The sequence below is a fragment of the Microcaecilia unicolor genome, chromosome 1 (assembly GCF_901765095.1).
Source record: "Microcaecilia unicolor chromosome 1, aMicUni1.1, whole genome shotgun sequence".
Lineage (NCBI taxonomy): Eukaryota > Metazoa > Chordata > Amphibia > Gymnophiona > Siphonopidae > Microcaecilia > Microcaecilia unicolor.
This window is the reverse complement of record NC_044031.1, coordinates 81704704-81730343: the sequence shown is the minus strand read 5'-3', so window position 1 is coordinate 81730343 and position 25640 is coordinate 81704704. Positions and strand designations below refer to the sequence as shown.

The 25640-nt window shown below is 41.8% G+C and overlaps 1 protein-coding gene across 3 annotated transcripts in view; it reads right to left on the bottom strand.

Moving 5' to 3' along the window:
* Positions 1 to 808: 808 nt before the first annotated feature.
* Positions 809 to 25640, bottom strand: part of WDR60 (WD repeat domain 60) — a 303464-nt gene continuing 278632 nt past the window's right edge. The window contains exons 23-24 of one of the 3 annotated variants that reach the window (XM_030198750.1): positions 18979 to 19202; positions 809 to 1710 (exon numbers count right to left, since the gene is read on the bottom strand). In XM_030198750.1, coding sequence (XP_030054610.1) covers positions 1539 to 1710; positions 18979 to 19202 — 396 coding nt within the window. In that variant the 3' untranslated portion in view covers positions 809 to 1538. The remainder of the gene's footprint in view (positions 1711 to 18978; positions 19203 to 25640) is intronic. The other 2 variants (XM_030198757.1, XM_030198766.1) reach the window with 2 other exon arrangements.

Here is a 25640-nt window from a genome sequence, read left to right as displayed (position 1 = left end):
AACTGATCACTGGAGGGATTAAGGCATGATATTTCCCAACTCCCCCAGTGTTTTCAGCTCCCCCACCTCTCCCCTGAGAGTAAAACTGAAAGGGGATACCAGACTGTATGACAGATTCAGGTATTATGGGCATTCTTAAAGCAGGAGGCAAGTCTTAGGAGGGTACCCAGGTTCAAATCCCTCTTTGACTCTTTTTTTTTTTTGTGAGCCCTCCAGAAACAGAAAAATATCTAATGTACCTAAATATATAAGCCACTTTCAAGCCTGAAGGCTATTGAAGTGGTGTACATTCAGGTACAGTTTGTATATTTCTGTTCTTGGAGGGCTCACAATTACAAAATAAGAGTGTTAAAGTGGGATTTGAACCTGGGTCCCTTGGTTTAAGGTCCACTGCAACTAACCATTAGGCTGTCCCTCTGCTCTACAGTAAGGGCTGTGTGGCCGTTCTTCTAAGAATGCTGCCAGACAGATGTCCTTGTCCCCGCTTTTTTATTGTTCATATGTTCGACATCCCAGTTTGTAAAATGGCTGTTCGTGCTGGACATCCTCAGCACATGGATGTCCAGCTCATGTATTTTCAAACAGGAAATTCTGACATATTTCTTGTTGGAAAATACATATGAACGGACTGTCTATTCTGACTTGGATATCCTTTTGAAAATGCTCCTCCCTTGTGTCTTTATAAAATGGTGTCTAAGGTCTTAGGTGCTCTTTATAAAATTACCCTCACAATGTTAAAGAATATTTTAAAGATTTTATGAGACAAGAATCCCAGTATCTACTGAAACACAGTAACATCATTTTATTTATAAATTTTAATCTATAGTACAATGTACAAGAAGTCATTTGTGCAATAGAATAATTTACAGTCAATTAAAAAAAACAAACATTTCCACAATAAATACCAACATTTATTTCAAGCATGTAATGCAATATTTTTACTGGAAACTGCAGGTAGCAGATTTAACCAAGCTGATTACCTGTAATGTCAAATGTTGTCAACTGGGAGACCCAAGTTCAATCATTCCAAATGTTGACCTAACACAACTGTTAGTCAGATGGAAGCAGAACTCTCAGCTCCGACAGCAAGATATAGGCCTCTCTGCAAATGCACCTGGAAAGATGGTTCCTGTCTTTCCTGAAAGCTAGGGTGCCTCATATTGCTGTAGATCGTTCATAAGGCCAATGTATTCTGAGACATACATACATATCAGAGTTTTTGCAATGATCTTGAAGATTCCACTGCCACCAAAACAAATCATTCTTAATCATCGGTAGAAATAATGTTCATTATTCCAAAGATAAAATGTTTGGGTACAAGCTGTTTGTGAATACAAGTTATTTCTTTCAAATACATTTTCATCTAAAGTCTTATCATGCCAGTAGAAATAGCAGAATCTTGTTAAAAATACAGGAACACTGAAAAAATGTTAAACTGCACATCTTTCAGTCAGTTAGAAGTATAGAAATAATTGGTATAAAAATCATATTGGACTGCTTCTAAAAAGCCCAAAAGATAAAACATCCTTTCTTTTTCTTTATACAGCTTCCTGCAAGATCTTGTGTAGCATTTTTGCTTCTTCTGGCTGAGATATTGCCCATTTTTTCTTTAAGTATTGAATTTCCAGTAATCCAGATTTCTTCGCAAATGCTAGTCCCAGAAGGCCACTGTTTTTTTCTGGTTCACCCAAGACATCCATGTCCATCACCCTGTACATGGAAACATTTTCTTGTTAAAGAGTGCTGGGCTAAGTGTATTTACACTACCTCAAACACAACTAGTTTTTGTTGGAATGTAATTGTATTTTACATGCATTGCCTGTCACCTATTATTTCTCTGTGATTACTCTGTGACCTCTGATGTAAATTACTTAGAGAGGTCACACAGCTATGCAACTTCCTGTGGGGGATAGATGCAGCAGATGCAGCAGATGCAGCACATGGAGCACATGGAGCACATGGAGCTCATGATCTCTCCTAACCTGAGAGGATCTATGGTGGTGTGAGCATCCATTACCATCTAAGCACATGGAAGGAGCTGATAATACAAATGTATAGTAATATGTATATATAAGCCTGTCTGATTATAATCTAACTACAAACTGTGAGTAAACAGATGTTTTGTTACTTCAACTTTAAAGTGACTCAGCAGTGAATTATTCAGGGGTGAATGAGAGAGAGATGAAGAAAGAAATTAACATTTCTAAAGCTGAAGCTGTGTGTACTAAAATCTGCTAATTATTTACTACAAATAATCCAACAAAAGGGTTATGGGCCCAGGGCCAGGAATTGAAAAAGAAGAGAAATATTACCAGGCAGTAAAAAAGCCACATTTTTCTCTTAAGTTTTAAAGGAAAGATTCAGTCTGTCTCTCTCTCCCCCCACACAGCAGACAGAAGGCTAAGAAAATGGCTGAGGGAAGAAATTCACCATTGTTCTATTCTCTCAAGGTGCCTAAATTAACTGAGTTTAATTATCAGCAGTGGGAACTAAGATTCATATGTCTCCTTCGAGCAAAAGGATTATATATATGCTTAGATCAAGACAGAACAGCTGAAAATATGGCTGAATGGGACAATGCAAACTATTATGTGAAGTGCATGCTTTTGGAAGCTCTCTCAGAGAAACAAGCCATATTAGTAGAGGGAAAAGATACACCAAAGGACATTTTATATAAACTGAGAACTATGTATGCAACTACATATGCAAAGCAGCAACCAATTTGGCTGGCAGAGTTGAATGAAACCAAATTAAGGGATAAAAGTAAATGTAATGATCACATTATGCATCTTATGTCTTCATTTCAAAAGTTAGAACTTTCTGGAATTCCCATGTGTGATGCATTGAAAAGAGCATTTCTTTTTACCTCACTATCAAAGAAGTTTGATGTTTTTAGGTCTGTAAATGAGGCCATTGAAGGGCAATCTTTTGAACAGGCAACATCAAAACTAAGGCAGGAATGCATAATAAATGATTCTGAGGAGATGTGTTCTCAAAGCAAGTCAGAGAGAAATGAAACAAATTTCTTGGCAAAGAACAGAGGAAGGCGGAGCTATGGGAAAACTCCACCCAAGGGCAAGCTGATTTGCTACTCATGTGGAAAGGAGGGACATGTATCTAAATGGTGTAAGGAAACACAAAACACTCCCTCTAGCTCACCTAAGCCAATGGAACTAAAGAATTTTCAAACCAGGAAATGTATGAAGGACAAAGATAAACACAAGGGCTTTCTAATGGCAGAAAAATCTTTGACTATGGTAAATAATAATTCAAATGAAAGTACTTGGATTTTGGATTCAGGGAGCACATGCCATTTAACCAATTCTAAGGATTTCTTTCAGGAAATGTGTCCAGAGGAAGGTATTCTTAAAACTGCAAACGCAGGGACTGCTAAGATCCAAGCAAAAGGTATTGGATTCTTAAAATGCAAAGTGTCTAATGAAGTTAAAGAAATTCCTGTAAGTGATGTCTTGTATATTCCCCAAGCAGTTTGCAATATGCTTAGTGTATCTACATTAGATAAGAAGGGATTTGTGATTCATTTTGAAAACAGTAAGTGCACAATCTCTAAAAATGATGAAGTGTATGCTGAAGCTTTTATGCATAATGATGTTTATAAGCTGAACATTTCAGGTGAAGCCTCACATATGGCGCAAGTAAGGAAGAATGATGGTAAATGTAGTCTGGAAATCTGGCACAGCCGCCTGGGACATCGTGATTCTAAGGTGATCCAGGATCTTTACAGTAAGCAACTAGCCACCGGCATTCAGATAAGTGCAGATGCTGGTAAAATGGAGAAATGCATAGACTGTGTTACTCAAAAAGGTGTGAGACCCTCATTTCCTGCATACACAGGAAATAGGAGTAATAAAGTGCTGGACTTAATACACAGTGACTTATGTGGACCGTTTAATATCCCATCATTGGGAAATAACAGATTTGTGCTAATATTCTTGGATGATTTCTCTAGATATTGTGTGGCCTATTTGCTGAAAGAGAAAAGTCAAGTCACAGACATGCTGAAGAAATACGTAGCCATGGTGAGCAATAAATTTGAAAGAAAACCAAAGGTTCTTCAGACCGACAATGGTGGTGAGTTCACTTCACAAAGCGTGCGCACATTTCTAGAACAAGAAGGCATTCAGCATATCACAACAGTAGCTTATACACCAGAGCAAAATTCTGTTGCAGAGAGAAAATTTAGGTCACTTGTGGAAATGACCAGATGTATGCTGTCAGATAGCAATCTCCCTAAAAGACTATGGGGGGAAGCCATTCTCACAGCAGTGTACCTACAAAACAGAATGCCAACTAAAGGCGCTGAGCGCACACCACATGAGACATGGCATGGTAGGAAGCCAAACCTGTCACACATAAGAACATTTGGAAGTACAGCATATGCTCATATACCAAAACAAAGAAGGCATAAGCTGGATTCCACAACAGAAAGGGGCATTTTAGTTGGCTATACTCCAGGACACAAAGGATATAGAATTTTGAATCTGAAAACTGGCATTGTTGGCATAAGACATGTTACATATTTTGATGAAAACAAAAGGGTTGATAAAGGCTGGATTATCCCAGATGAGCCTTATCATCCAGAATATGAAACTAGAACCATAATAGACATGCCAGTGTATATAAATGCCATACCAAGGCAGATGTCTGAAAGCAACTCACCTGTATCTAACGAGGAACAGGCAGAGGAAGCAGACACAGAAAGGATCATTGAAGAAGACAGTACAGTTGGAGAAGGGGAATCAATTGGAGAAGGACTCTCAGATTTTGAGGATGCGGAAAGGTCGGACCAACCTGTTGTCAGACGCTCATCCAGGGAAAACAAAGGTGTTCCACCCCCAAGACTGTCTTACCTAACAAAGTCAGCAGAAGCTCAAGAGCCCTTAACATGGGATGAGATTGAGAAAATGCCAGCAGAAGAAGCTGCTGAATGGCATAAAGCTGCACAAGAAGAAATTGATGCATTGGATAAAAATAATACTTGGATTCTTACAAAATTACCTCCTGGCAAGAAAGCTATAGGATGCAAATGGGTATTCAAGTTAAAAAGGAATGCACAAGGAAAAGTGGAAAGGTATAAAGCCAGATTAGTCGCAAAGGGATATCTTCAAAAATATGGAGAAGATTTTGATGAAGTGTTTGCACCTGTAGTGAAACACACGACAATCAGAACACTTCTGAGCATTGCAGTCTCAAAAGGCATGCAAGTCAAACACATTGATGTGAAAACAGCGTTTCTTCACGGAGATATAACTGAAGACTTGTACATGGAACAGCCAACAGGTTTCATAAATACAAAACAAAGACAGCTAGTGTGTAAATTAAACAAAGGTCTTTATGGATTAAAGCAAAGTGCAAAATGTTGGAATGATAAATTGCATGAAATATTGACAAATTTAGGATTTAAGCAAGGTGAAGCAGATAAATGCTTGTACACTAGGTGCACAAATGGACAATATGCATACATTTTAGCTTTTGTTGATGATCTGCTCATTGCAAGCAAAAGTGAGCAAGAGTACAAGGACATTGTAAAGTGTTTAAACCACAATGTTGAGATAAAAGAACTTGGTAATGTGTCATACTATCTTGGTATAGAAATTGAGAAACAAAATGATGGTTCTTATCTTCTAAGCCAGAAGCAGAAAATAAATGAGCTTATTGAAAGTTTAGGTATGCAAGATGCCCAAGTTGTAAGCACTCCCATGATCACTGATTTTCTGAAGGATGAAACAGTAAGAGAACCTTTACCAGATAACATCCAATATAGATCAGCCATAGGTAAGCTTTTATATCTAGCTACCACATACAGGGCTGATATAGCAAATGCAGTAGGAATTTTGAGCAGAAGGGTCAGCTCACCTACCAAATCAGATTGGACTGCAGTTAAAAGGATGGTAAGGTATTTAAAGGGTACCATTGATTGTAAATTAAAGATTTCAGCCAATAGTAATCCAAAACTAATATGTTACTGTGATTCAGATTGGGCAGGGGATCATTCTGATTATAAATCCACAAGTGGATATGTGTTTATGTATGGAAATGTACAAATTTCATGGGCCAGTCATAAACAAAGTATTGTGAGTTTGTCTTCTACAGAAGCTGAATATGTGGCCGTATCGGAAGCGTGCAGAGAACTGATGTGGATTGAAAAACTTTTGCTGGATTTCGGAATAGCTGAACAGAGACCAATCCAGATAATGGAAGATAATCAGAGCTGCATCCGACTGTCACAGAATGACAAGGTTCAGTCACGCACAAAGCACATCGCAACGAAATACCACAACGTGCGAGAGTTGGCGAAAGAAGGGGTCATCAGTCTACACTATTGTCACACCAGTGAGATGACAGCTGACATCATGACCAAACCGTTACCCAGAGAACATTTTGTGAATCTGCGTATAAAGCTTGGACTTTGTATGAATAAATAATTGCATGACAGTTATGCATGAGAAGGGGTTTGTTGGAATGTAATTGTATTTTACATGCATTGCCTGTCACCTATTATTTCTCTGTGATTACTCTGTGACCTCTGATGTAAATTACTTAGAGAGGTCACACAGCTATGCAACTTCCTGTGGGGGATAGATGCAGCAGATGCAGCAGATGCAGCACATGGAGCACATGGAGCACATGGAGCTCATGATCTCTCCTAACCTGAGAGGATCTATGGTGGTGTGAGCATCCATTACCATCTAAGCACATGGAAGGAGCTGATAATACAAATGTATAGTAATATGTATATATAAGCCTGTCTGATTATAATCTAACTACAAACTGTGAGTAAACAGATGTTTTGTTACTTCAACTTTAAAGTGACTCAGCAGTGAATTATTCAGGGGTGAATGAGAGAGAGATGAAGAAAGAAATTAACATTTCTAAAGCTGAAGCTGTGTGTACTAAAATCTGCTAATTATTTACTACAAATAATCCAACAGTTTTCACTTGTGAATTAAATATTCACATTTTTTAAGTGCAGACTTTTAAATCTAATTTTTAATATCAGCATTTATACGGTTCTGAAGTCAAAGTCTTGTACTATTATAGTGTGTTGTGTTGCCTTTTTCTATCCATTGCCACTAAGCATGGAGGATCTGTTAACTGTGGCAGAACTAAATTTATGCACAACCTATTTAATGGCAGATTAAGAGACAGATAGCTAGGAAAAGAGGATGCAGACTATGTATTCCTCCTTCACATGACAACCTCATTTGTTGTTTGACACCAAGACACCAGGTATTCCCCCTCCCCACTTGCCTCTGGAAATTAGTCTCTCCTACCCTCCCATCCTATCCATTGATGCAGTACCTGCATCTATTGATTAACCTTTGCCCTCTCAAACTTGCAAACAAAATCATCAGCCTCTCATTTGCTGATGTCACCAAGCCTCCATGCCTCTACACTTACCTGCTGATGTTAGTGGGAAACCCACCCTTTTCAGCCCCATCCCAACAAGTCTCACTCTGTCCCCCATCAATATGCATCTCACTAACACTACCTGCTTATGCCAAATAAACCCCTGCCCCCTCTCACTTGATAATGCTGAGAACTTCTGATCCCACCTATTAACATCAAATTCCCTCTCTCCCTCCCAGCTCTTCTGCTGATACAACTAATATCCCTTTACTTCCAGAATGCTAATGCTGGGAGGTCTTTCTCTCTCCCTCAACTGCTGAATTCTGTATTTACCTTCCCAATTAACCTTGCCATATACTGTCCTCTCCTGACAGCTCACAGTACCATCCAGCACATCCTATACTGACTCTCCAATCCCACCCCTTTCCCCTGCTCATATCAGCTTCACTAACCCTTCTTGCTGATGTTTACCAATTCCATGCTCCCTTTCCTCGCACTTCTTACTTGCTTCCTCCAGTCCTGGGTCCCTCCTGCCCTTACTCTTGAAGTCTCCTAGCCCTAAATCCCTCATTCTCTGACACCTTCCAGTCTTAACCCTTTCTCCCACTCCCTACCACCAATGATACACTAAAGAGGCTAAGATCTGCAGAACAACAACAGTGAAAGCAAGAGCAGACCAATGGCAAAAGAATGATACGAGTATGATTTTCAAAAAGTCCAAACTTTATTAATGAACTTACTGATCTAATATTGTCATAGATACTACTTTTAGTTTGGTTTGTATATGTAAGTGATTTTCTTGTGTTTTATTGATCTAATATGATTTCACATGTTTATATATTTTTTATGTTTTTAAATTTATATTAATTTGATTTATACTTATTGACAATGTACCCCTGAAATAGCCCTTATGAGGATGAAATGTGGCCAATTTGAGCAATTGTTTAAGATCTCCAAGCACTGCAGTTAATAAAGTTTGGCCTTTTTTTTTTTTTTTAAATCATGCTCTTCCCATTCTTTTGCTATTGGTCTGCTCTTGCTTTCACCCCACTGATACCTTCCAGTTCTTGATATCTTTCCTCCTCTCTCCTACATCTGAGAGATGCACATGCTCCTTTTACCACATCTGAAGCCTCTCAGTACCTCATCCCTTCACTGGTACAACCAGTCCTCTCTCCTTCCTCCATCTTTCCCACTGACATCTCCCACTCCCATATCTCCTCCATACTACCTATTTGCTAAGATCTCCCAGACCTAACCTTCCTTCCTCCCATCCCATAACATCTTCCAGGCCAAAGTCTCTCTTTCCTCCTGCTTTTTCTTTCAGACTTTCATTGCCCCGCTCACCCCATTTGACATTCAGTCCCACACTTCTATCCTCTCACACAAGGTTGCTTTCCATTTTCAGCCTTTGTCCTCCCCTCCCTTTCAACCTCTGATACCATTCACCATTTCTTTTACCCCCTGGGATACCTCCCATCCTTTCACTTCTTCTACCAGCACACCATCACTTCACCTTAATACGCCCCATATGGTAAAGCTATTATTGCCTAAAATATTGCTCCCTGTGACCACTTCATCTTTCTTCCTTCAGATGATGTTTCAACTTCCTTGCTGTAGTGGAAGTAAATTTTAAAGGTTGTTTTTCAACTCTGCCTTGACCGACAAGGGTACTCAGGGGTCTGTATTTTTTTATTAGAAGTAATTCTGTTTAAAAATGATTGTTAACTTTGATTGTGTGAAAATAAGTTGGAATGTAGAAGATAAGAGATAGTTCTAATTAATTTGGTATGTGAAGGGAGAGGTGGAGACTGGACTGAGAAACATGTGACCACATTCCCACAGTATTGCTTGTTTACCAAAACAGAGAAATTCTCAAGCATTTTGTAATTTTTCTTAGCTCTGAACATGAATTCTAAGCCTAATAAAAAAGGGGGGCCTTTTGCAGTGAAGCTGGAAGCTTATCTATGGGTGGATGCAATTTCATAGAACCAGACTCCTGGTCAAACTCCAGCTTCGCTGAAAAAGGGGCTTCTCTCAGCTGATGTAAAAAGGCTGGATGATGTAAGGACCAGTGATGGATGGATGTATAATGATGATTGTTTATTGCTTCTTTTCCTGGTCTAGAAACTCCTAGCATTGCTTGGATGTAGCGACCAGTGATGTAATGATTGTTTATAGGTATTGTTTCTTTTCAGTTATAATCATTGTGTATATATCTTAATTATTGTGTATTTTAGAACCTCTAATAAAAGTCTCATTTACCTAATGCAAATCCAAACGAATCTACAGTAGTTACTGAGTAGTCTGTGTCAGTAAAGAAGGCTATAAAACCAGGTCAGAACACTTGCTCTACTCCTTTCTTCAGCAATACTTTCAACTTCTTGCCTTGCCCTCCATCCCCAGTGACATCTCCACCTCTTCATTATGCCCCTTTTGACCGATTATAGTCCTCCTTCCTTATGCCAGTGATAACTTTTTTTTCCAATTCCCTGTGCACCCATTCCTGTTCTTCTTTCTCCTCCTTCATTCTGATTAACCTGACAGTAACAATACTCCTTCTCTTACAATGAACATAGCACATTCTAAGGAGCTGCAATGATGCAGGGATGAGGATAAATGCAGCCGGAGAGGTAAATAATGAAGAGTTAATAATGACGAGGTTAAAAAAAAAAGGACTGTGGGATAGAGGAACACAAAAATGCCACTAGGAGGAGGGAAGTAACAGGGGCACAAGCACAAATAGATGTGTTCCATTTTCAAATTTCCCTGACGCTTTGATAGCCCAGTCCCTTATGCTCTGCTCAGTATTAGTCCCCCAACACTCCACCACAAAAGCTTTAGGAGTAATTCTTGACAAAACACTCATTTCAGCCACAGATTGCTACTGTGGTTCAAAAATCAGCTTAGACAAATTAGGTCAATTAAATCTTTGATGCACCCACCAGCTCTGAACATCCTAATTCACTCTTTCATAATCAGTCAAATTGACTACTGTAACATACTTTACAACGTTCTTACCCAAAGAGATATATGTCATTTACAACTTATTCAAAATACCACTATTAAGCTAATTACTGGATATGAGAAATTTGATCAATGTTAAACCACTCTTAGAAGCAGCGAACTGGCTACTTTTACCACATCGCATCATGTACAAAACTATGCTCTTTGTTCACAAAGTCGACATATCTGGGGAACCCCAATATCTCTCTCGTTTACTGACTCCCTATTCCCCCAAAGACCACTGCAACCATCTACTCAACACAGACTTGTGGTCCCTACATTCAAAGAAATCTTTCATGAGTTTACACGGAAGGCCATTTTCTCAGTACAGGGTTCTGAAAATTGGAACAAACTGCCTCAATCCTTCCATGAGCAAAACATACTTTAGACTTTTAAAAACAGACTTGAAAACATTCCTCAAGATGCTTATATCGGAGGCCTTTCCATTCCAGAGGTGGTTCTGAACATCTACCCTTCCCTTCTTGTACTCCCCCCTGTCCTATTATTATTGTAGTTCCACCCCTATCCTATTAGCCATGTCTCATCTCCCCATTTTTCTTTTTATATTTTAGTCTGTAAGCCACCTAGATGTAACCAACAATGTAACCCTAATAAACGTGAAACATCAACGGGGAAAAGATGACAATGGATATCAATAAGCATTAGTGTAGTGGGTGAAAAGACGAGGAGGAAGAGAAGAAGCAAAACCATCAGGAATGCACAAAAGGGGAAGAAAAGAAGCACTGGCACTGGGATGAAGAGGGCAAAAGGAAAAGCACTCTCAGCTTCAGAAACTTAAAATGTGCAACATCCATCTGTATTTTTACCACTCATGTTTTCTGTTCATATATATTCATTCAAACTCACAAGCACTTTTATACAATGTCCACTTTTTTACAGTTTCAGAACACAACTTAGGTATTCATGAATCTGACAGACAATTTTCAAAGACAACATGCTTAGTTTGTCTTTTGAAAATTCACTTTTATGGGTACAAGGGGACAAAAGTCCTATAGACTTTACACCTCCTTTTTCTGTTTTTTTTTTTTGGGGGGGGGGGCACAGTTTCTTAGTTGTAGCAGGTGTTTTCTAAGGACAGCAGGATTTAAATCCTCACAGATGGGTGAGATCAACTGACAGAGCCCGCACAGGAACTTTTCTTCTGGGCTGAGACAGAGATTTTGAGAGTGCTCAACCACACATACTCACCTATCACATAGGACTACATTAGTCCATTCCAAGTCTTATTTGAATACATACTCATGGGGACCTGGGAGGGTTTGGGGGGATTTCTAACCTGCTGTCTTAAGAGAACACCTGTTAGAGATTTGTAACGGTATTTTATCTGAGGAGAAGCAGGATAAATAAGGCTGCACAGATGGGACTCCTTAGTTACAGGCTGCCTTTAACAAGAAAAAAAAATTGGGGAGAATAATATGTGGTGCTATAACAAGCAAACACCTACATTGTTTTTAGCAGCAACAAGTCCTATGTTTTGTTAGTTTGTTTGTTTTTGGTTAAGGCAGCCTGGAACTCAAAGAAATGGGCCTAGGGGGTATGGAGTTGGATTCTAATCCTTAAATAAATTCTGGAGGACTGTCTGGTCAAATCTACTGTCGTGTTGGAAGTCTTGCTCTAGACCAGTATTTATCAATCTGTTTGTGGCCCTGACCCAGTGGTGTGCTGGAGCAGGCTCTCACAGGCTTGCAAGAGCCGGTTGTTAAGTTTTTAAGAATTTTGGGAGCCGGTTGTTAAAGTAGGGCCCTCCATGGCTACTTTAACAATTGGCTTCCAAAATGTGGGCTTGGGCCCCCTGCTGAATTCTCTTTTACTATGCTGGTGGGGATGCTGAGCCCTGCCAGCCAAGTAAATAGACTGCTGCTGCTCCCAGCTCCTTGTTTCCAGCTCTGAGCAGCAGGCTAGGACTTCTCCAGCATGTGTGAGAAGTTTCAGCATGCTGCTCAGAGCAAGACGTTGGGAGTGGTGGCAGTCCATTTATTGGTTGCCAGCAAAGGTACGCCTAGCGTGCCCACACGAAGGGAGGGAGGAGAGAGAGGCAAGTGTTGCTCCCCACCTCCACCCCCACCCGGCCACCCCTGGCCCTTCCAACTGCAGAGCTGGCTATGTCCGGAGAAAGAGCCTGTTGTTAAAAATTTACCAGCACACCCCTGCCCTGACCCCATGAACACAGCTAAATAAAATTGTGTAATCCCCCCGGAAGTACAGAATAATGATGCATCTATGGAGATACCACCCATTGTGAAACCAAATTCTGGTCCTGAGCTACAGGTTGGGAAGCTCTGTTCTAGACAGTAATACTATGTGCATGTGTGGTCAGAAGAGTATGTTCAAAGTCTGCAAATCTCTTCTATGTGGGCCAATCTCAAGTGGGCTACCAGTGCTACCATAGCTCTGACATTATGAGCTGTGATATAACCCACTAGAATGTTCCAGACTGCCCTTATCTGAAAAAGCTGATCTTAAGCAGACTACATACCATGGGTATGAAACCAACTGCATGACCTTCCCAACCCAGTTTGGATATATCTATCATCAGTGTTATTTAAATCTGAGAAATCTGAAAGGGTTTGTTGGATTGCTTTATTTACCTAGACAGAGTCCTGCAGAGGACTGGTGACATATACTATACCTCACAGACTCTCAGTGATATGAGTCTACGTGTGGATAAAGTCCATTGGGCCTGACTCAAATGGAGACTACCAAGGGCATTATGTGTACTACGGATGCCATGTGGTCCAACATTCTTAGCATATGTCCACCTGATACTTGATGACTCCCTTGAAATTCCTCTACAATGGATAGTAGGGTGGCAATCCTTTGTTGTGGAGGAAAGGCAGATGCTTAAGTCACATCTAACAGGGCTTCTATGAATTCCAATTGTTGAATTGGGCTTAAATGAAACTGGGGATAATTTACAATGAACCCTGGTAACTCCAACACTCAAATGGTTAAATGCACTAATCCTTCTGCTCCTTCCTGTAATGTGTGTTTTACCAGTCCGCAATCGTCAAAATAGGGAAACATATGCACTCCTTATTTATGTAAGGACACTGCTACAATCGCAAGTCATTTTGTAAACATGTGAGGAGTTGATGGAAGGTCAAAAGGCAGAATGCAATACTGGTAGTGGTGTTTCCTTATGATGAATCTTAGATATTTCCTGTGACTTCGATGGATCTGTATGTGGATATAAGCATCCTCTAAGCCCAGAGAACATAACCAGTTCCCTTTTTGGAAATAGGGAGCCTAAGGAAACCATACTGAAATTTTGTTTAATTAGATATTTTTTCAGGGCCCTTAGGTTTAGGATGGGGCAGAATCCTCCCATCTTCGTGATCAAGAAATACTTGGAATAAAATCCCTGCCCTCTTTCTCCTGGTGGAAAGGATTCTACTGCACTGATTTCAAAGCAAGGAGACAGCTCCTTTGTAAGTATGTCCTTTGATTTTGATATTCTTAAGGGATGAAGGGGGCAGGGGTACAATATGGGAGCAGAAGGGCAGGGGAGAGAGGAGCATCGAAGCCATTGATGGATATGGATGGGAAGACAGGGCCCAGGGAGAGAGGAGAAATTACTGGACATGGAGGGGAGGGCAGGGGAGAGAGGAGAGTTGCTGGATATGGATGGATGGAGGGGAGCAGGGGAGAGAGGAGAATTGCTGGACATGGGTGGATGGAGGGGAGGGCAGGGGAGAGAGGAGGGTTGCTGGACATGGATGGATGGAGGGGAGGGCAGGGGAGAGAGGAGAGTTTCAGGACATGGATGGAAGTCAGGGCAAGACAAATTCTGGACATGGATGGAGGGGAGGGAAGCCAGGAAGGAGATGCACATGGATGGAGGGGAAGGGAAAGAGAGAAGAAATGCTGGACATAGATGGAGGGGAGGGAAGAGAAAGGAAGTGAGATGAACATGAATGGAGGGGAGAAAGGAGAAATGCTGGGCATGGATGGAGGAGAGGGAAGGGAGAGAGAAGAAATGCTGGACATGGAGGGAAGAGAGAGGAAGGAGATGAGATGAGAGAAAAGGAAGAGAGGAGAAAAACTGCACATGGATGGAGAAAATAGGAAGAAGCTGGATCCACTGGACAGTCCAGTCTGTGGAGGACCAGAAATGAAGAAGAAAGAAGGAAAGAAAGAAAAGAAATAAATGGAAAGGAAGCCCTGGAAACGGAGTCAAGGGAACAGACAGAGAGCAGCAGAATCAGATACTGGGCCAGCATGATCAGAAAAACAAAGTCACCAGACAACAAAGGTATAAAAATTTATTTTCATTTTAGTGTTTGGAATATGTCCACTTTGAGAATTTACATCTGCTATCATATTTTGCAGTGTATAGCAACGTGTTTCTTTCTGTTTTTCTGGTATTGTCCGCATGCAGAGCCTAACTTCTTAGGATTTCAGGTTAATTTTTGAAGAATTTGAATAGGGGCTATCTCTGTTCTGCATGTATGACTGCAAGGCCAAGTGTCTCAATAGGGATCTGTTTGGATAACACATTGTTTTTCAGAATTGGCAAGACTGTCTGTTCTCCTAATTCCTGAACTGTATGCTAATTTGGTTTGTGTCATTTTGGGTATACTGCAGAGATTTTTTTTTCCTGGTAAAGGGCTTCTAAAACAGACATCATGTTATGACAATCAGGTTCTCAACGTTTAAAGTTTATATTTATTTACTTATTTATAGCATTTTATCCCACATTAAACATGAATTAGATTGGAACCTGGGAGCATTTAATTTTTTTTTCCTGGAGAGAGTAATGCATTGCAGCCCCCCCCCCCCCCCCCCAGGCTCTCTCCCCGGCTATAGCCAGCTCTGCAATTTGGGGGGGGGGGGGGGCGCAAAGGTGGACGGGGAGCGAGCCTGTTGTTAAACATGTACCAGCACACCACTGGATTTACACCTACTCAAAGGTGAATATGGGCTTTAAAAAAGTGCTCATTTTGGCCAGGGTTTTACATGAGATATTAAGGGAGTTATTCTTAATCCCATGTATTTTATATCTGCATCCAAAATAAACCAAGTTAAAATTGTGGCCTTGCTACTTAATTGGTTGCACATGTGGGTTTGTAAATAGGGTAGCTATACATGGAAATGACACCAGTTATAAATGGATGTTGTGAAATCGCCACTTCCATGAGTGCATAATGACACTTCCACGTAAAAGCTCTCAGGTTTGTGCCATTCATTTTCTAAAATGCACCTTTGTACAATCAGGCTAATTTTCAAAGCACTTAGCCTCCCAAAGTTCCATAGAAACCTATGGAACTTTGCCTCCCAAAGTGCTTTGAAAATATGCCTCATAGGCTACTTCCAATCTGCATGCCAAAAGATACATGTACACTTTTGCAGGCATTTTAGACCCAATTGAAAACTCTAGAGGCTAATGTCTTGCTGATAAGAATATTCAACATTTAAATAATAGCAAGTTAAATAATAGCAAGTTCATCTGATTTTACTAGTTGTATTTCCTCAGTTTTTTCCACAGGTTTGGACTTACAGACATTCAATCAGGACACTAAGAATGAAAAGTTGATGGTTTGTCTCCCGAGGAAGCACACAGTGAAACGGAGGTGCTCTGTTGAGCAAATCGAAAAACTGAATGAAGTATTTTTCACGAAACAGATAAGTGACCTTCAGTTCTCAGTTTATTTTATATTAAGTAATGAAAAGAAAAGAAAAGAAAAGAAAAAAGAATGTACCTATATTAAAAAATTGAAAAAAAATGGAGGAGGTTCGCACAGCATTTCAGTTGTTAAACTAATGACAACAAGCCGAGCATCTGAGGTTTTTTCCTTCCTCTAAAAAAAATCAAATTATCACATCATTTGGAAATACAAATAGTAAAATCAGATGAACTTGCTATTATTTAGATGCAGGTATTTTAGAAAAAGCTCTGTGTCAGCAGATACTTTTCTGAAGTACTACTAAACTGAGCAGGTTCTAATCTGGACATTTCAATTCCAATCTTTAAGTTCTTTGTGCAATGGGGTTCCAAATTACCCAGATTTCCTGAAATGTCCTAAATTTGTTATGCTTTTCAGCTGCAACAGTTTCATATTTGAATATCAAACACACTATAGTCCACTAACCCCTAAGTTTACTAAGGTGCGCTATAGGTGCGTTAGCAGTTTTAACGCGTGTAAATGGTGGACGTACATTAAACGCTAATGCACCTATAGGAATGTATAGGTGCACTAGCGTTTAACGTGCCTTAACTTTAAAGGCGCATTAAAAATGCTAACATGCCATAGTAAACATACCCCTAAGTGTATATTTCTAGAAAGAAGCTATCCTTTCAGTTATGAAAGATGAATTTGAGGGCCAAAGACAGTAAATTAGCTATTTTTCTTTGTGTTTATTACAGGCAGAGCTAACTTACATAATTACAATCAATTTTCAAATAATCTGACATGAAAGCTCACATTGGATATTCATTATTATCCTTAATTTTCCCCATATCCCTATGAGGAAAGGCTGAAGCGGCTAGGGCTCTTCAGCTTAGAGAAAAGAAGGCTGCGGAGAGATATGATAGAGGTCTATAAAATAATGAGTGGAGTGGAACAGGTAGACGTGAATCATTTGTTTACTCTTTCTGAAAATACTAGGACTAGGAGGGCTTGCAATGAAGCTACAAAATAGTAAATTTAAAACGAATCGGAGAAAATTTTTCTTCACTCAACGTGTAATTAAACTCTGGAATTCCTTGCCAGACAATGTAGTAAAGGCTTTGCGGGGTTTAAAAATGTTTGGATGGCTTCCTAAAGGAAAAACCTATAGACCACTATTAAAATGGACTTGGGGAAAATCCACTGCTTATTTCTGAGATAAGCAGCATAAAATGTATTGTACTTTTTTGGGATCTTGCCAGGTATTTGTGACGTGGATTGGCCACTGTTGGAAACAGGATGCTGGGCTTGATGGACCTTTGGTCTGTCCCAATATGGAAATACTTATGTACTTATGTGTGAAATTTCCCTAGGCTGCATCTAATTTCCCTGTGATAAAACCAAAATTTATTATCTTCCTGAACACTGAGTTGAGAACCGTGCTAGTGTCCTTACTAACCTATGAGTACTAAAATACCTCTTAGCAATGGATGCAAACATTGAAGACCACAATGACTTGCCCTCCAAAAACATATCATTTTGCAAGTTCCATGGTAGGTCATTGATACAAATCTCCCCTGTTAATATACACAGTACCTTGACTGAAGCCATTTAAATCATCAAGAAATTCCTAATCTAAATTTGGAGTATTGTGTTCAGTTCTGGAGGCCGTACCTTGCTAAGGATGTAAAAAAAATGGAAGCGGTGCAAAGAAAAGCTACGAGAATGGTATGGGATTTGCGTTACAAGACGTATGAGGAGAGACTTGCGGACCTGAACATGTATACCCTGGAGGAAAGGAGAAACAGGGGTGATATGATACAGACGTTCAAATATTTGAAAGGTATTAATCCGCAAACGAACCTTTTCCGGAGATGGGAGGGCGGTAGAACGAGAGGACATGATATGAGAGTGAAGGGGGGCAGACTCAAGAAAAATGTCAGGAAGTATTTTTTCACGGAGAGAGTGGTAGATACTTGGAATGTCCTCCCGCGGGAGGTGGTGGAGATGAAAACGGTAGCGGAATTCAAGCATGTGTGGGATAAACATAAAGGAATCCTGTGCAGAAGGAATGGATCCTCAGAAGCTTAGCCGAGACTGGGAGACGGGGCTGGTGTTTGGGTGGTGGGGCTAGTTCTGGGCAAGACTTCTACGGTCTGTGTCCTGATAATGGCAGATACAAATCAAGGTAAGGTATACACAAGAAGTCGCACATATGAGTTTATCTTGTTGGGCAGGCTAGATGGACCGTGCAGGTCTTTTTCTGACGTCATCTACTATGTATATGTTACTATCTCCTGGACGATTATATGGCTCTTCTACTTTTAGTAACTGACCAAGTCTATATTTCTGGGTTTTGCCACCTAGATCAAATAATGCAACAAATGCTGATTTTAAATATTTGATTGTACTAAAGAAGCATTTTTTAGTGTCTTTCCATTTAATTTTCAGTGAACTGTCCAATTTCCAGAATGTTCTATTCTACAGATTGATACTGTTATCAAACTTTTCCTAACAGTTGTAGGAACCATCTTAGAATATGACAAGGAGAGACTTGTTCCCTTTTCTAGTTCCAACTATCAATGAATACTCTCTTTCCTCCAGTTTTGCAATCACATTACAATTTGTCACAAGGTAAGTGCATGGTGATACAGAAGACACTTTGTAAAACTGATGTTGCCTTTTCCGTGCATGTTTAAATTTCCTTGGGGGGGGGGGGGGGGGGGGGGGGGGGTTGGGGAGATTATACTTATAGTTTTCTTAAACCAGAAGACATAGATACTTTATAAAGATACTTCTATAGCCATGTGAAATTTAAGAAATGCATCTAATATTAAAATATTTTTGATGCTGTTCTAGGAACTAAATTAGCATAAATAAAACATGACAACGATCACTGCATTAGTGGATGCAGATTTTTAACAATTCTCAATCCTCCAAAACACCCTTGCCCTCCCCACAATTATTTTCTTACTTATCTGACCGGATGGTTTCTTTGGCTGCTGGATGCAAATCACTTTCCAGCAAATCCCAAATGTAAATATTAGATGTGGCATCAAGCACAAAGAACACTGTAGGTCTGGTCAGAGCCCACCGCACTGCAACAATCGACTGGCCTTTTGTGCTATCATTCCACTGCATAATGGGATACTGTGCTATCATGAAATGTAATCGTATACTTCCATCTGAACATCCAACCTAAATCAAAAAACATAAATCTTTAAATACCTTGTTATTAAAATATATAGTGACTGGCAGCAAAAGAGGTAATAATCAATGTGAATGAACTCCAAAAATCAGTCTGAGGAGCACACAGCTTATAAAGGCAATTACCAACATCCACTTTTTCATTAATAATCACACCTTAGTAACTCCAACAGTAAGACTCAAATCTGCAATCTTTTGTAGATACACTATAGTGCATCTTTGCTAGGAAGGCCATAGATCACGGATAGAATGTCCATTTGCAAGGCCATCTTAAGTGTATCAACTATATTGTTCATTTCAGGAAGCATATGTACAATTAAAATGAAATTGAAATGACGGCATCTAATGATGAACTGTGTGCACTAATAATGTACAAAGGACAGAAGGGGAGGGACAGGAGCAGCAAAAAGGAGAGGTACTCATAACAGCAGTAAAGAGAGGTGAGGCTCTGTGCTCTACTTCAGCCCTTCTCCTCCTGCCCAGTCCCTGCTCCACTTTGCAACAACCTGCTGCCTCCTGCTTTCTTCCCTCTGTTGTACTCTACAGGGGGACACTGCCTGAGGCAGTGATAGTTAGGCTCTATGGTGGCAATTCTATAAACATTAGGTGCCATTCATGAGTACGAATGCAACATCAGCACACCCAAAAGCCAGTAATGTGCTCAGCTGTATTCTATACTGGCAAAACAGGTGTGTGCATGTGCAGCATGTCATGTACATGTATGCACCCTGAAAGGAGAAATGTTCAGGGCAGAGAGTGGGCATGCACAGGATGGAACCAGAAACCAATCACACAGGATGTATTCTATAAATGTCACACTCCCCATAAATAGCAACTAAATGGCAGAGATGATGACTTTTCACCTGGAGTGTTGGTTGGTGCATTGTGATGCTGGTTGGTATTTAAGTACATGGTAAGGTCTCACTCTTCCTCTAATCAGTTACCTGCCTGCCTTCACCTTACCCTTTACAGCCCAATTAACTCTCACTCTGGCTCATTTTGCCCCTTTCTACCTAATACCCACTTCCAACCTTCTAAACACCTGACCCCACCCCCCTCCACTCCATTTCTCTGTGCAAGAGGCAGTATCTCTCTCATGCTCAGAAATGAAAACAACGACTCTACCCTCATCCACCTACTCTTTCTCACAGACTACTCAAACCTAGTCCACACGAGTTCTGATCTTATTTACTAAGAACTATACTTCAACAAAACCGATCTCTGTAACCATCTCTCTTATATTATGTAAGCCACATTGAACCTACCGATGGGTGGGGAAATGTGGGATACAAATGCAATAAATAAATAAAAATTCTATATAATGCACCAAACGGGTGCCAATTCGACAGGTAACTTCTGCATTACAATGCAAGTTAAGCATGAAAATGGGAAGAAGGGGTATGTGTATGTGAAATGGCAGGTAAGCATGAACATGCACTTAGGTGCTATTCTATAACTTGGTACCAGTTTTTGGAAAGAGAAAAGATTTTAACCTCTTCTAGAAGCTGAAGTAGCTATTATTTAACCTAACAGCAGTAGCTAAAGAATTCCATAGTGAAACTCCTAAAACAGGAAGAGAGCTAAAAATCTTCTGAGACCGTATTCCCTTGTAAAGAAGTGGTGCTAACATCAATTGTTCTTTCAGTCTGTTAGATTGAACTAAACATAATGATGAGACATTAATCAACAATTCAGATGTGAAGCCATGTAAAATTTGGAAAACTAGACAAGCAACTTTAAACCTGATTCTTTCAGCTATGGGAAGCCAATGCAGTTTGACAACATATGATGAAACACTAGTGTATCTATTCAGTTTGAAAATCAGTCTAGAAGCTGTGTTCTGTATAATTTGCAATTTTTCTGATATTGACACTTAATATCAAAAAAATAAGACATTACAATAATCCAGGTGTGGTAGGACCAGAATTTGGACCAACAGTACAACTGCTTTTTGGTCAAAAAATGACCTGACTAGACATAGGTGTCTCATTTTAAAGAGTTTTCTTCCATAGTTGATTAATATGGGAGGAATATATTAGGAAAGAGTCAAGCAAGACCCAAAGTACCCTGGTTTCAGATTCGACTACAAAGGTTTTATCATTAAACAGTGTTATTGAAGTTGGAACCATTAACTCCTTGATTCAGGAACCAAAGGATCTTAGTTTTTTGAACATTAAGATTTAGCTTATTTGTGGAGGAGTGGCCTAGTGGTTAGGGTGGTGGACTTTGGTCCTGGGGAACTGAGGAACTGAGTTCGATTCCCACTTCAGGCACAGGCAGCTCCTTGTGACTCTGGGCAAGTCACTTAACCCTCCATTGCCCCATGTAAGCCGCATTGAGCCTGCCATGAGTGGGAAAGCGCGGGGTACAAAAATAAATAATAAAATAAATTTGCCAAGGCCCATGACTGAACAACATTCATCCCAGTTATTACAGACTAGACTGAGTCTTGACATGAAGAGGTTAATGGTAGGAGAAGTAGGATGTTGTCAGCATAGGATAGCAACAGTTCGCCTAATCCCAGGTGAATTCAGCTAATGGAGGACTAAAAGAAACTATAAAGAATAGGAGAGAGCGGGGATCCCTGAGAAACCCCACATTTTGGAAACCAACAGTTGGAAAGTTGTTTATTTTGCTTTACAAAATAGCTGTGGTCTGATAGGAATTCCCTGAACCATTTAAGACAGATCCTGTTATTCCTATCTGATCCAGCCGATCCAGTAGAAATACATGATTGACTGCATCAAACACAGCCAAGGCATCAAACATAGCCAAAATATCAAACTGAAGTAATAATACTTGATCCCCCTTACATAGATATTAACATATGTTGTCAGAACAAGCAGCAAGGTTTCCGTACTGTGTGCAGGCCTGAAACCACATTGTGACCAATGTAGATTAGAAAATCATTAAGTTTCCCTCCAGTGTATATCATAAACAATACTCTTGTACTAGTCCTGCTTCTGTGGATATCAAAAGCAATATAATATATATATATAGCGAATGCTACATACCTGTAGAAGGTATTCTCCGAGGACAGCAGGCTGATTGTTCTCACTGATGGGTTGACGTCCACGGCAGCCCCCTCCATCGGAATCTTCACTAGCAAAGGCCTTTGCTAGTCCTCGCGCGCCCATGCGCACCGCGCATGCGCGGCCGTCTTCCCGCCCGAACCGGCTCGTGTTCGTCAGTCCAGTATGTAGCAAGACAAATACAAGGGAAGACACAACTCCAAAGGGGAGGCGGGCGGGTTTGTGAGAACAATCAGCCTGCTGTCCTCGGAAAATACCTTCTACAGGTATGTAGCATTCGCTTTCTCCGAGGACAAGCAGGCTGCTTGTTCTCACTGATGGGGTATCCCTAGCCCCCAGGCTCACTCAAAACAACAACCATGGTCAATTGGGCCTCGCAACGGCGAGGACATAACTGAGATTGACCTAAAAAAATTTACCAACTAACTGAGAGTGCAGCCTGGAACAGAACAAACAGGGCCCTCGGGGGGTGGAGTTGGATCCTAAAGCCCAAACAGGTTCTGAAGAACTGACTGCCCGAACCGACTGTCGCGTCGGGTATCCTGCTGCAGGCAGTAATGAGATGTGAATGTGTGGACAGATGACCACGTCGCAGCTTTGCAAATCTCTTCAATGGTGGCTGACTTCAAGTGGGCTACCGACGCAGCCATGGCTCTAACATTATGAGCCGTGACATGACCCTCAAGAGCCAGCCCAGCCTGGGCGTAAGTGAAGGAAATGCAATCTGCTAGCCAATTGGATATGGTGCGTTTCCCCACAGCCACTCCCCTCCTATTGGGATCAAAAGAAACAAACAATTGGGCGGACTGTCTGTTGGGCTGTGTCCGCTCCAGATAGAAGGCCAATGCTCTCTTGCAGTCCAATGTGTGCAGCTGACGTTCAGCAGGGCAGGAATGAGGACGGGGAAAGAATGTTGGCAAGACAATTGACTGGTTCAGATGGAACTCCGACACAACCTTCGGCAGAAACTTAGGGTGAGTGCGGAGGACTATTCTGTTATGATGAAATTTGGTGTAAGGGGCCTGGGCTACCAGGGCCTGAAGCTCACTGACTCTACGAGCTGAAGTAACTGCCACCAAGAAAATGACCTTCCAGGTCAAGTACTTCAGATGGCAGGAATTCAGTGGCTCAAAAGGAGGTTTCATCAGCTGGGTGAGAACGACATTGAGATCCCATGACACTGTAGGAGGCTTGACAGGGGGCTTTGACAAAAGCAAACCTCTCATGAAGCGAACAACTAAAGGCTGTCCTGAGATCGGCTTACCTTCCACACGGTAATGGTATGCACTGATTGCACTAAGGTGAACCCTTACAGAGTTGGTCTTGAGACCAGACTCAGACAAGTGCAGAAGGTATTCAAGCAGGGTCTGTGTAGGACAAGAGCGAGGATCTAGGGCCTTGTTGTCACACCAGACGGCAAACCTCCTCCACAGAAAGAAGTAACTCCTCTTAGTGGAATCTTTCCTGGAAGCAAGCAAGATGCGGGAGACACCCTCTGACAGACCCAAAGAGGCAAAGTCTACGCTCTCAACATCCAGGCCGTGAGAGCCAGGGACCGGAGGTTGGTATGCAGAAGCGCCCCTTCGTCCTGTGTGATGAGGGTCGGAAAACACTCCAATCTCCACGGTTCTTCGGAGGACAACTCCAGAAGAAGCGGGAACCAGATCTGACGCAGCCAAAAAGGAGCAATCGGAATCATGGTGCCTCGGTCTTGCTTGAGTTTCAACAAAGTCTTCCCCACCAGAGGTATGGGACGATAAGCATACAGCAGACCCTCCCCCCAGTCCAGGAGGAAGGCATCCGATGCCAGTCTGCCGTGGTCCTGAAGCCTGGAACAGAACCGAGGGACTTTGTGGTTGGCTCGAGATGCGAAGAGATCTACCAAGGGGGTGCCCCACACCTGGAAGATCTGTTGCACTACACGGGAATTGAGCGACCACTCGTGAGGTTGCATAATCCTGCTCAATCTGTCGGCCAGACTGTTGTTTACGCCTGCCAGATATGTGGCTTGGAGCACCATGCCGTGACGGCGAGCCCAGAGCCACATGCTGACGGCTTCCTGACACAGGGGGCGAGATCCGGTGCCCCCCTGCTTGTTGACGTAATACATGGCAACCTGGTTGTCTGTCTGAATTTGGATAATTTGGTGGGACAGCCGATCTCTGAAAGCCTTCAGAGCGTTCCAGATCGCTCGCAACTCCAGAAGATTGATCTGCAGATCGCGTTCCTGGAGGGACCAGCTTCCTTGGGTGTGAAGCCCATCGACATGAGCTCCCCATCCCAGGAGAGACGCATCCGTGGTCAGCACTTTTTGAGGCTGAGGAATTTGGAAAGGACGTCCCAGAGTCAAATTGGACCAAATCGTCCACCAATACAGGGATTTGAGAAAACTCGTGGACAGGTGGATCACGTCTTCTAGACCCCCAGCAGCCTGATACCACTGGGAGGCTAGGGTCCATTGAGCAGATCTCATGTGAAGGCGGGCCATGGGAGTCACATGAACTGTGGAGGCCATGTGGCTCAGCAATCTCAACATCTGCCAAGCTGTGATCTGCTGTGACGCTCGCACCCGCGAGACGAGGGACAACAAGTTGTTGGCTCTCGTCTCTGGAAGATAGGCGCGAGCCGTCCGAGAATCCAGCAGAGCTCCTATGAATTCGAGTTTCTGCACTGGGAGAAGATGGGACTTTAGATAATTTATCACAAACCCCAGTAGCTCCAAGAGGCGAATAGTCATCTGCATGGACTGCAGGGCTCCTGCCTCGGATGTGTTCTTCACCAGCCAATCGTCGAGATATGGGAACACGTGCACCCCCAGCCTGCGAAGTGCCGCTGCTACCACAGCCAAGCACTTTGTGAACACCCTGGGCGCAGAGGCGAGCCCAAAGGGTAGCACACAGTACTGGAAGTGACGTGTGCCCAGCTGAAATCGCAGATACTGTCTGTGAGCTGGCAGTATCGGGATGTGCGTGTAGGCGTCCTTCAAGTCCAGAGAGCATAGCCAATCTTTTTCCTGAATCATGGGAAGCAGGGTGCCCAGGGAAAGCATCCTGAACTTTTCTTTTACGAGATATTTGTTCAGGGCCCTTAGGTCTAGGATGGGACGCATCCCCCCTGTTTTCTTTTCCACAAGGAAGTACCTGGAATAGAATCCCAGCCCTTCCTGCCCGGATGGCACGGGCTCGACAGCATTGGCACTGAGAAGGGCGGAGAGTTCCTCTGCAAGTACCTGCTTGTGCTGGAAGCTGTAAGACTGAGCTCCCGGTGGACAATTTGGAGGTGTTGAGGCCAAATTGAGGGTGTATCCTTGCCGGACTATTTGAAGAACCCACTGGTCGGAGGTTATGAGAGGCCACCTTTGGTGAAAAGCTTTCAACCTCCCTCCGACTGGCAGGTC